At 45.3% G+C, this 12,968-nt stretch overlaps 1 protein-coding gene across 1 annotated transcript in view; it reads left to right on the top strand.

Moving 5' to 3' along the window:
- The window catches only part of Oca2 (oculocutaneous albinism II), a gene marked incomplete in the record, with an annotated part of 273,796 nt that overhangs the window by 77,808 nt on the left and 183,020 nt on the right, over positions 1-12,968 (top strand). Inside the window, 2 exon segments of the mRNA XM_013507666.1 lie at positions 1,232-1,314; positions 2,915-3,068. Of these exon segments, the coding sequence (XP_013363120.1) occupies positions 1,232-1,314; positions 2,915-3,068 (237 nt within the window).

The raw sequence follows: 12,968 nt of genomic DNA on the forward strand, positions 1-12,968 counted from the left end.
TTACCCTACTGTACTATAGAACACTAGATGCAGCTCCTGCTACCCAGCTGCCTTTTCAGCACATGCATATTTACCTCTCAAATCAGGTGAGCTGTGCTGAGCTTCCTGCTTTCACAGAAAGGCCCTTCATGACATGCTGACACTCTCCAAATGCCCATGTACAAATTCAGTCCCAGAAACCCAAAGAACACAAGAACTTTACTAAAGCATTTTTTCTAAATATGCTCTTTCCAAAGACCTATGTTGTGAGAATTTCTCTTCTTTCATGCATGAGCTTTTGTGCTTTGACTGATTACAAAGTTCCTGTCTTCAATTTCCTTGGTGATTTGGGGGTGAGACTCCAGTCCACCCACTAGAAGTCCTTTTTCCCATTGAGCAGCTGCCCTCTGCTCTGAATCTGTCCCTCTTATCCTTGGTCCCCTGGGGCCAAGAAGGCTTAGGATGGGTTTGCTAGAAGCAGAGGAAGCTCCACCTTGCAGGGGGTCCTGGAACATGGGGTTGCCAAGCGTTTTTTTTTTTTGGGACACGTTTGTTGCTTCCAGGCTGTGAGCAGGAAAGAGTTCCAAAGAAGCAATTCTTGTAAGTTACCTCAGGATGAGGGGGGCTTCAAGTCTCCAATAACTTTGGTGATTTCTTTCACTCAGAACAAGTTTGCACATTTGGCCCTCACTACATAGAGGTTTCTCATCCAATGATTCAACCAAGTGCAGATTAAAACGTGGAAAATATTTTTGTGTGTACTGGACATGTACAAACCTTTTTCATTGTGATTTTCCCTAAACAATTTACTGTAATAAGTATTTTACATGGCATTCACATGTATTAGATATCATACATAGCGCAGAGATGATTTAGGGTAGAAGGACACATGTGTGCAGGCAATAATCAAACATTGTGCCCACTGGGACTTGAGAATCTAGTGATTTTGATACTTTTCAGGGTCCAAGAAACAGTACCTGGTAGCAACTGAGGGACTGTTACATTTACTTTTGTACTTTTCATACCTTTGTGTACTATTCTGTATTCACATTTTCCTCTTCTTTTTTCTTAATATCCTCTGAATTGTGGAAATTCTCAGAATCACACAACCTGGACAAAGCTCATATAAAAATGTTTTGTTGCTGTTCTCTTTCTCTTATTAGTAACAAATACCTGAATGGAATGGTGCCAGATTCCAGATGATGCTTCAGGTGGAAGGCCTTACCACAATCTCATGCTTTGGTTGTTACAGGTCACCCACAACTGGACAGTGCTTTTAAATCCAAGAAGAAGTGAGCACTTGGTGGTGAGCAGGACCTTCACAATACTGAGCAGGTGTGTTCTCCGGGGAATGAGGTCTTGGGGTGTGTTGTCTGGGACAAGCTTATTGTATCAGTCTGTTTTCTGTGGGTGTAATGGGACATCCAGGACTAGTTCATTCACAGAGAATAGAAGTTTATTTGACTTCTCCTTCTCCTGTTCTGGAGGCTGGGAAGCCCAAGAGCATGGTGCAACATCTGCTCAGCATCCGGTGAGGCTTCGTGTACATCAGGAACAGCAGAGGGCACTGCACAGACAGAGCACGCACAGCGGCTCCCGTCGCTTCCATGGCGGAGGCCCCACCCTCACACCTCAGCTAATCTAAATGCTTCCAAAGGATCCTCCTCCAAGTGCCATCAACATAGCCATTCAGGAGATAACAGGCTTTCTAGGGGACACAGTCAAGTCATAGCATTCACCTAAAAACCCCTGACGTTTAGGACACCGAGCTGTGGCACAAGTGGACCCAGCTGAACCATGTAGCTTAGAGAAGGTGCTCAGGCAGTGTAGACAATGAGCACAAACACTGTGAGAGCCACCATAACTCTCTTGGTCAGGACATGGAGGATTGGCGTCGGGATCTGGCTGGAAGCAAAATGTGTTCTTTAGTTAATGTTCTAATTTCATTAACACTGTGATGACATACAGTGGAGAATTATAGGGAACCTTGGGGTTCTTTTGCTTTTTAAGTAATGTGACTCCTATTCCGTCTATGCACTTGGTCACTGTGAGTCGGCCAGGTCTGCCAGAACAAAGTGTGCACACACTGGGGAAGGAAGCATCAGGCATTTATGTTCCCAAGTTCTACAGGCTCAGAGTCCAAGATCAAGGTGTCAAAGGGCCAGTTTCTCCTTGAGACTTCTTTTGGCAACGTCTTCCCTCTCTCTGTGTGTGTGTGTGTGTGTGTGTGTGTGTGTGTGTGTGTGTGTGTGTATGTGTGTCTGTGTCTGTGTCTTAACTCTTCTTATATGGACACTATCTTTTTGGGTTAGGATCTACCCTAATAACCTCATTTAACCTTTATTACCTCTTTAAAGGCTCTACCTATAAATTCAGTCACATTCCGAGGTACTGGAGGAGAGAACTCAGAAGTAGGAGTTTTGCGGAGTCACAAGTTGGCTCACAAATTATTGACTGATCTTTAGAGAAGTGCAACAGATTTACCATGCCATAAACTTTTGAATATTTACAGACCTCTTGTTTCCGGTGCTTTTCCTTCCATGATGAGTGACTGAAGCTTAAAATAGTTGGCTTTGCCATATGTTAGCGGGGAAAGCAGTCAGGTATGTTGGTGAGGTGGAAGAGAGGAAATCAGCGGCTAAGATCAGCTGTGTTGGTTGTTGCTTCTTGTTATTTATTGGAGCGGTGCCTGCAGGGAGGCTGACGCTGTGGATGGGGTCTGAGAAGCCTCCACTGGTAGCCTTGTTGGCCCAGAAAGGCTGTACCCATGTCACAGAACATTGACCCGTGTTGGGCTGAACATCCCAAGGTCCCTTTGGGTTCTGGGAGGAGCTGTGACTGATGTGGGCTAGGAGGGACACGAGGGGAAAGACTCTAATGGTTGACCCAGGATTTGTTTCCCTGGCCAACTGTAAGGTCTTGCTTCATTTTGCAGAGAAAATGTCTCCATTAGCATCTGGCCCTCCTTTCAACAGACCCAGGTCGTTCCTCTCCTGCTGTCCCATCAGTACCTCCGCATCAGCATTGAAGCACAGGTGGTCATCGCAGCAGCCATCCTTGCGGGGGTCTACACGCTGATTATATTTGAGGTAACTGTTAGGTCTCTCTCGCCCGTCCATCAATTCCTACAGTCAAGATGTTTAACTCGTCTTTGTCAGCATTGCTTTAGCCGCATCCTACAGATTTTGATCTGTTTTATTTTAGTTATACTTAGTCTTCTGTTTTAAAAATTTCCCTTGAGACTTCCTGTTTGACTCAGACAATATTTAGACATGTGTTAATTTGACTTCCAAATGTTAACAATTTTCTCCATCTTCCTGTTATAGAATTATGGTTTGATTCACTTATGGGCAGGGAATTTACTCTATATTCACTTCTTTGAATTTATTAATCTTAATGGTTTTGTCTTGGTGAATAGTCCATGGGTGTTAAAATAATGAGTTTCCCTGTTTTATAACACTAGTGTAACTTGCAAATACAAATTCTATATATTCACAAGCCACAGTTTTGAAACCCCAACAATGCCCCTGCTTGAGTCTGTGTCTTGGTGTAGGAGGCGGAGATGACTGCAGAGATGTTAGGGGAATAGATGTCCTGCCTGTGTTTCAGTAACTCCTGTGCCTCCAGGGTCCCTTAGGGGCTGGGGCGGGTCCACTTTATGGTAGAGCTGGAGATGCCACCAGCCCTGTGGGCTTTCTGGAAGTGGAGTCAACATGTCAGCCTTTCTAGTTCTTCTACTTGGGGGAAGACGTTACCTTGGGTGAGGACTTGGAGGTTCTCCTAAGTCTCAGGGCGGAGATACTTCTTTAAAAGAAGAGGTCTTGAAATTCTGCAGGCAGGCACTCTCAGGCTGTCTCTACCTTACTCTACTCAGTGGAACCAGTCTTAGGGTGACCTGCAGACATATCTCCCCACACGCCTTACCTGTGTTACCAGTGGCTCCCAGACAGGTACCACCCCTGCCTCCTCCTGTGACCTCTGTCTTAACCAGGCCTCACCTGCTCTGTTGTAAATTCTGTCTCACTTGTGCAGATTGCTCAGTGCCCTGAACAGTACCTGGCAAGAGCAGGCATTTCATAAATATTAATTAAATAAGGTACTCCCAGGTAGGGGTCTTCTGGGGTTGGTATAACCTGGCTCTCGGGCAGGGAGGGTCTGGACACAGGACTTCCTTGCTTTGTGCCCCATTGGTTGTGTGTGACTGAGCAGCTCAAAGGCTAAGCTAAGTTTCCCTTAGGCCATCCCACTGGGTGAGATGAAATCATTTCAGAAAATTCCTTAGGTTGTTTCTACTTCTGGTCCCATAGATAATCCTGAGTGGTACTTTCCTGGGGTCATATTTCTCATCCTTGTGAAACAGCTTTTATTGGAAGGCCCAAAGGATAAAATTGGAGCAGTCCTCTGACTCTTGCTCCTTGCATCGATAACAGAGCTTCACATTTCCCAGGGCAGCATTCTGAAAATTCCATTATCACCGTGAAGCCTTCTAGACTCTCTTAGTGTACAGTCATATTAAAACACTTCTACACAGTCTTAATGAGAAATAAAGCACAGCATAAAGGGGATAACACTCTTCTCCCACGTGCCCGGCAGCCGGCCCCCGGAATTATGTGTTAAGAAGGGTTCCATTACTCTTGGGCTCCTTCTGGCTAGTAATACAAAGGCTCTTTCCCCCTTCCACCTCCTTATCTAATCAAGCAATGTGAAGAAGCATTTATGTAGGATCATGTTTCATTGCTCTGGGTCCTTCCATGTTTAATTTCTGAGTTCACATAGTGTTTGGTTTAACACTGTGAAATTAAAAGCAAGAGAGACGGAGAAAATCTTTAGTCTTCCAGGGGATCTCCACTTTAATTTATGAAAATTGGAAGCACGCTTGGGGAGAGGGAAGCCGGCCGCATGTCAGAGTGCAGTGCGTGTGTCACAGTGGGGTTTTCCACCGGAAATCTCCAAGTTAGGTTTTCCTGATTTTTGTTCTTAGTATAGTTTGCAAGGCTAAAATTTAAGTTATGGCTGGGGCCAATGGCTCTGCACCCCAATTCATTTCCCTTTGTCTGTAAGCCGCTTCTTACAAGTGATTCATGGAATGGCTACTATGATAGCATCCAAAAATCTTTCTGTTACCTTCAGAGAGACATTTGCTTTTCTTCTTTGCAAAGGAATTTAGAGCTGCAGCAAGTGGGGCTCATGTAACTTACCCCTTTCCTTAACAGACAAATATACTGAATTATAAAGACACTGTTTGCAGTCCAAGGAGTGAGCCAGGACACAGGCTTTCTGGCCACTGGATGATACGGCCCTTGTTTTATCTGGCAAGTTCACAATCCAGTATTTCAAGATTTCTAGGCAGCCACATACTTCCTTAGAAAAATGGCAAGTGTCCTGCACAGTGGTCTTGGAAGTGAAATCTTTCCAGGGCTGGCAGTCCTTAGCTATTTGTGAACAATGCAAGCAGTGAGCTAGGTCCAGCCTTTGATCAAATAAGAGGTGGGTGGACAAAGGAAGCCAGTGTAGAACTGAAGGACACCCACAAGGAGACCTCAGGGCTGCACCTTCAAAGGAACGATGACAATGATGACACCTAGTGGAGGGGCAAACCTCTTTCTGGGCATTCTGTATGTTAGTAGCCCCAGGAGGCAGGCCTTCCTGTGCGCTCCGCATAGATGCGGACCCTGCAGCAGAGTCAAATACTTCCCCACACCCCAGAGCTGGGGCCTGAGCCTCGGTGGTTGCCCCTGGAGCTCATGCTTCCCCCCAGGCTGCAATGCTTCTCACAGAGCTGGGCAGCAGCACAAGGGTGAGCACATGTCTGCTAGGTGCCCCTGCTTTGTGCTAGCGTGTGCTGGGTTGCTTAACTCTACACAGGTACAGTGGGTTGCCTAACACAGCCCCCAAGATTCCCACATCATAATTGCCACATCTTCTGCAGATGTGACCAAGAAGCTGCACAGATGATTAAGGACCTTGATGTGTCAAGGACCTTGACACATGCAGATGACCTGGGCGGGCCCAGGGGATTCTTAAGTCAAAGTGGAGAACCTTTCCCAGCCGTGAGCAGAGGGTGATGTGACCATGAATAGTGCTCCGGAGGTCTGGTGTGAGGAGCAGACCCACCTTCCATGGCTTTGAAGATGGAAAAGAACAGTTCTGGGTGTGAAATGCAGGTGGCCGTAGCAAGGCGGGGAAGGCGAGGGTGTGGCTTCTCTCCTGGAGTCTGTGGAAGGATCTCTCACACCGACACCAGTAGCTCCCTAGGACGTGCGTTCTGACCTCCACCCTGTGAGAGAGTAGGTTTGTGAAGTCTGTGGCAGCAGCCCTGGGGGAATAAGACTGAGTCACAGGGGAAAAGGCGGGGAGAGCAGCACCTTGACACAAGGTCCTCCGGGCACATCAGCCTGCCCTGGGCGGGCAGTGCGGGTACCCGAGGGCACGCCGAGAAGGAAGCCCTGGCCCAGCTGCCTTCTCACCTCCCTACGCACTGTGAGGCCACACGGCAACTCCCCTTTTTATACAAGAAGTCTGAGGTGGGGCGTTGGGGATCAGAGGATGCGGTTGCTGGGCGCTTGAGGGTGTGCGTGTGTGTCAGATTGTGAGGATGTGTGAGTGTGTATGAGTGGTGTATGGGAGCGTGTGCACGGGCTTGAGCGAAACTGTGTGTCCTACTGTTCGAGTGTCTAGAAGGTTGTGCGTGTTTGTGTGAGTCTGAGTGTGGGAGACTGTGTGTCTGTGTGTAAGAGTGTGTGACTGAATGAAAGTGTGTGATCATATGCCGTGTTTGTATAGAAATGTGTGCCAGTGTGTGTGAGTGAAGGCTGGAGGGCTCGTGAGCATGACGTTAAGTGTGTGAGTGTGTACGTGTGTGACTGTGTGAGTGAACTGGAGTGTGAGTGTGCTAGTGGAGGTGCATGCGTGAACTTGTGAGTGTGTGCGGTGGGTGGTGTGTGTCTGTGTGTGAGGGTGGATGAGAGGGTGCTGTGCCCCTTCGTGTCCCCGTTCCTGGCTCAGCCCTCATGCCTGTGAGACCCATCACGCACCCTAAGGTCGGCGAGCTGCTTCCCAGAAGACTGAGCGCTCTCAGGAGTGGGGCAGGTGCTGGTGGCCTGGTGAGACGGGCCCTGACAACACAGTGAGTGTGTCGCACCCCAGTCCTCAACAGCCTCCAGTCTTCCCTCTCCCCACTGACCTCCAAGGAACAGGCCTGGGGTCGGCTGCCAGGGTGGTGCCCGCCTTCTCTGTCACAGGTGTGCCGTCACAGACTGGGGGACGGGAGTGGTGGGGCGTGGCTCTCCCCTTCAGAGCCCTGCCTTTGCTTGTGGTCTAGTTTGTGCAAGTCTTTCTGTAGCACAATTTTCCCTAAAAAAAGAAAACTACATCCTTAAGAGTGTGAGACAGCTGATGTTCTTCCTCGGGCCACTCTGGCAAGTGGAAGAATTAGTGAGGACAGGGCGTCCCAGGGAAAGACAGGAGGGAGGTCCTCCGCCCGGGTGTGCCCCTCCTCTGCCCACCTGCGTGGGGGCTGATGGACACCTGCCAGCTGTGGGCCCCTAAGCCCCCATGGGGTATGTCGCACACTGGGTGCCAGCTCTCACACACGCTGTCCTGGACAAGATGCCCAGGTCCTCGGCCCCCGGTGCACAGCGAGTCCAAGGCTGTGTTCTCAACGTTCTCACCAGGAGGACACGGGAGGATGAGTGTGGATGCTTGGTTCTGATCCTGGTGTTCTCGTTTCACTTCCCTGAACTACAAAACAGAGAGAGCCACAGCTGCTTTCTCTCTGCAAGATGAAGCAGCGTGTGGGACGTGGAGGCTGCATTTGACAGGGCTGCCTGGCTCTCCCTACCCCGGGCCAGGGCCCAGGCCAGGCTTCCTGGCGTTGCCTCTTGTCTGAATCCTGGGTACTAACAGCACCCGGCAGCCTGAGTGGTCTGTGGTGACTGCTGATGTTATTTTTGGCTGCCCTGCCTGCCAGTGGGTCCCTTCTGCCATTCCCACACTTCTCTGTCTCCTAGGAAGGAGTATTTTCTGGGTGCTTTGCTGGTGCTGGGCCTGGGTCCCTCTGTGCCTCACTGGGAAGGTGCTTTGTTCTTTGGGAGACATGGGGGCTGTCCAGATCCCCTTTGAATTTGGGTGTGGCCATGGGCCAAAGCTCTGGCCATGAGATGTGAGCAGAAGAATGACCCAGCTGCGAGGAAAGCGGCAGAAGTGGTCTCCTGGAGGAGGGAAGGGGTCGCGCTTTAGAGGTTCTGCAGCTCCACAGGCCACCCACTTCCTGCTCTCCGGTATTCCTATCTGGCTGGAACGTGGGACTCCCACCCTTACCCTGGCTGGGGGATGCACTTCAGACCCTGACTCAGCAGCTACTATGCTGGGTTGGACCAGAGACCTTGCAGGTTCTGCATCTGTGTCAGCCTGGGTTTGTTCTCTGCCTTTATGGTTTATAGTGTCTTTTGACCTTTAAGCACATCGTCATATAAAAAATATTTTTTGATACTGTTCAAATTCTCTAAGTGGGTTTGTGGAAGTGTGTCTGGCTTCATGATTCCCCAAAGGCAAAAGAATTAAGTCCCATGTCCTCTGGGTCACTGCCTTGTTTAAGTGTTTGTGGTTTCTCAGCAGAAATCTTTTCCATAGATGATGGGAACTTAGTACTGAACATTCAGGGGGATAATTATCCAGTTTCCTTCTGGGGAGAAATCCAAGCACTCCTCCGAGATGACACAGGGTTACTGGTTGTCTACTGCATAAGTTGTGATGCCATTTTCTTCCTTCTCTGTAAGCTTCTTTGTGGCCTGCTGCCCGGTCTCAAAATCACTGCCATGCATTTTAGTTTTTCCCTCTTTAGCACCCCACTTTGGAACAGTTTTTGTGTTTCTGAACATTTGACAGTGACCCCTAGCCCTCACCGAGCTTCCTCACCTGCCCTGCCGTACCCCCCCCAGCTCTGCCGGCCCTGTCTGGGCCCTGGTGGCCAGGCTCAGATCTGCACAGCTGTTCTCACACAGCACGGAGCTAAGGCTGATGGACCTGAACGCGTGACAGATACCAAAGAAGACTGTGACACACACGTGTGTCTGTGTTTCACCAGCATCTTCCGCTCCTGTTGGACCGTGGAGCCCGTGTTAGGCTAAAATCGCCAACATTCCACATTTCACGCTCCATCCATCCCCCGGTCTGCCATGTGATGTGAGACCCAGCAGAGCGAAAAAGGTTGGTTCAGCCTGGCAAGGCAAGGACGGTGCCGGGCCAGAGGTCACAGCAGGGTCAGAGGTCACAGCAGGAGCCTCATTCCTGGGGATCATTCAAGTGTGAGGACGGGGTTAGGTCAAGGCCAGAGGAGACTGACTCTCTGAGGGAAGGTTTAGGCTCCAAGCACTGATCCTCACCAAAATAGCCAAGTCAGGTTATTAAGGAGCATTTGATAATGTTCATTTTCTTAATTTCTCCTCCTCCTGCCTTTTTTCATTCGCACTGATATAAGGGTACATTGTCATAATTGCCAATATGCAGTGTTTGTTTATGTATCAGAATAATCAACAGTCCTTTAACTCTTCAGCTAGATCACAGGCCTTGAAATTAAAGTGGAAATGTATTGTCACTTCTGCAATCTGCTCCATAGCACACCAGTGAGAATGATTTCCGTGATACCAGAGGCCCTGTGATCGGCATGATACCTTTCAGCCTGTGGGGATCTACACTTCCCAGATAACTTACTGCAGCTTTGAAACTTTGCCGGCATATTTGGTAAAGATAAGTTCGAAAGGTCTTACGTCCTATGACGGTTATTTTTGTGAGCACCACTGAGAATCTTGGCATTTCAGTGTTGATTTGGGGGTTCTTTTGGGGTTTTGTACTAGGTATCATTTAGCTATAATATAAGGGAAAAGTGTCGCTCATAAGCTGTCTGTAAAATGCTTTAAAATTTCTAAGGAGAGTGAATTTATGTATAGATTTTATGAAATCTAATGCAGTGTTTTAATTTATCTTTTGTGAAACTTTCACTGATTTTAACGTTAAGTGCATTCGGAACCACTTTTGATCAGTTGGAAAAATTCTATGCTGCGCCTCTCCACAATAGACTTGAAAAGAATCTGCACACCCATATTTATTGCGGCGTTATGAACAGTAGCCTTTCTTGGGAAATAAGCTCCGTGTCCATCAGCTGATGAATGGATTACAAGAAAAAGGTGGTGCGTAGACACAGTGACATAGCTGTAATGCAAAAATCAACCCCTCAAGAATGAATGACTCAACCAAAAAATACGGGCAATTCCAGCACATAGCACTTCTCCAAAGAGGAAGCACAAAAAGCCAACGACTACGTGAAGAAACATTCAGCGTCTTTAGCCACGAGGGAAACGCAAGTCCCAACAGCTCTGAGATTCCATTTGCCCGGTTAGAATAGCTACCACCGAGAACCCTAACAACGCAGGCTGGCGAGGCGGTGGGGAACAACCGCCGCGGAATCAGCGCTACGGAATCAGCATGGAGAGCCCTCAAGAAACTAAAACTAGAATCTCACTGACCCACCTATACCTCTCCTGAGTAGTTCCCCAGAAAGAGTTTAAAACACTATACTTTAGTGAAGCATGTGAACCCATGTTCACAGCAGCGCAGCGCTCAATAGCTAAGTTCTAGAAACAGCCCAGACAGATGGGTCAACAGATGACTGGGTAAAGAAAATGTGGTATATATACAAATTGGAATACTATTTAGCTCTAAAGATGAATGAAATAATGTCATTTTTCAAGAAAATGGATGGATCTTTTGTTATTTTAAAGAGAATAGTAAAAAAAAGGAACAGTAGCAAAATACAAGCAAAACAAAGCAAGGACATTAAAAATGATACGGGGTTTCAAACCAAATGATAGGAATTAACAGTGGTTGTTATATTACATATTGTTATCTTCAACGAAGTTGCTCAGATTATCAGATGTAAGAATGGAAGATTGATCAAACCATTAAAGAGTATAAGAAAATAATAATTAAAAAAATTAGAGACAATACAGAGTTTCACTAGACAGGATGGTAGGAATTCACCAATGGTTGTTATACTGCATATTGTTGTCTTCACATCAATTGCTCATTACCAGATATAAGCATGCAAAATTGGTCAAAATATAAAAAAATTTAAGCATTAACTGTTCCTTTCAATAAACCACCAGACATCAGCATGACAGTTATCCCAGCTATCCATATATATTGCCTTAGCTCTTTCTTTCTTTTTCTTCTTTCCCTCATCCCAGTTGTTCCTTCCTTTGAGCAATTTCTTTCCCTTTCATATTATCTATTGTACATTTTGGGTTTTATTTACTCTTTCATGTTCTTACTCTAGGGCAGCAATATGATGTTTACACATGTGGGTCCGATTTATTTCACTTATGAGAATGGTCTTTAGTTGCATAAATGGATGGATCTTGTAATCACAGTGCTAAGCAAAATAAGACACAGAAAGTGAAACATCACAGGGCTTCTCTCATTATGAGAAACCCCAAATATACTAATTAAAAAGCAAAATAAAGAAAAGTTGATAGAAACCAGGGAAGCAGATTTTTTTGAGAAAGGGAGGGAGGTCAGGGAAAAAGGGAAGGGAGTAGTGGGGGTAAAGGCATTGAAAATAATCAAGAAATTATGTGTATACCAATTTCCCAAAATAAAATGTGACTATTATGTATAGCAAGCATACATTAATCATAAAAGAAATATAGGGCAACAAAATTGGAAAATAAGTTAAATTGTCCCTATTTGGGAATGATATTACATGTCTATAAAATCCAAAAAACTCTACCAAAAAACCTATTACATAAGTAGGGCTGGTAAAGTGACAGGATGCAAAACCAACACACAAATTCATTTGTTTATCTCCACGTCTTCTGGTTGGTAGGGTTTGTTGTATGAGTAGAATAACCATTGGTCACTGTGTGCACTGCATACTTAAAAACCTTGCCAAATTATTGGTCAAAAATGTAGTTTCTTCTTTTTTTTTTTTTTTTTTTTTTTTTTTGAGACAATGTTTCTCTATGTAGTTCAGGCTGGCCTTGAACTTATGGTGAACCTCCTGCCTCAGCCTCCTGAATGCTTGGATTACAGGTGTGCACCACCGAAGACTATTGAAAAAGATATTCTTGATATTAGATATATTTTTATCTTTAGGAAGAAAGAAGAAGATACGAGAATGAAATTTTCATTTTTAAATCAGAGACTGAGAGTTAGGACATTGCTAAAATCAATGTGACTTTGCTATGCTGTGTTTAGTTACAAGTTTATTTTCATGTATTTGCATTTCCCTTTTAATCTGCTATTTCCTTTTTTCAGTTTTTATCTTTTGTTATTAATGTCTGAATAGTTTCTCTTATATGAGAAACCCAAAATATAAATAAAGACCAAGCTAAAAGATAGATAATAGGAACTGGGAAGATAGACTTTTCCAATAGGAAAGGGATCATATGTTTGCATTTATGTTCATTCATCTGGCCAGAGTCATGTCTTAGTGGTATAGATATGATATTGCTCTTCAAGAGTATTGACCCTATTCCCAGTATTGATCCTATTCTCAATTGCTTTATATTTTTATTTTACCAATTATAGAACTAGTGTTTTTATTTGTAAGCTTGCAGATATTTCTAGAATCCTGCTTACTATTATATCTAAATATTTATTTACTCTTTCAGTTTTTTTTACCATAAGTACTAAGGCCCATAGCTATTTATTTTCCAAATGTATTTCTACATTTATACATCAGTGAGAACAAAAGAACTGTGGTTATTAATTTTTTCTGATAAACTTTAAAAATTTCTTCTGACACGTATTATTTATGGTGGGAGATAGAGGCACATGTCATGTTGCCTATAATGTTAAGTAGGAAAATGATTTCTAAAAATCCTGTCTGGTGCTGATCAATCAGAATAGCTTTAAATCAGAATATCTTTTTAAAAATATTTAAAAGAGAAAAAACAATAAAAACAATGGTACAGAATTTCAAAACAAAATGA

Source organism: Chinchilla lanigera, unplaced genomic scaffold, assembly GCF_000276665.1.
Source record: "Chinchilla lanigera isolate Chin_1 unplaced genomic scaffold, ChiLan1.0 scaffold00132, whole genome shotgun sequence".
Taxonomy (NCBI): Eukaryota; Metazoa; Chordata; class Mammalia; order Rodentia; family Chinchillidae; genus Chinchilla; species Chinchilla lanigera.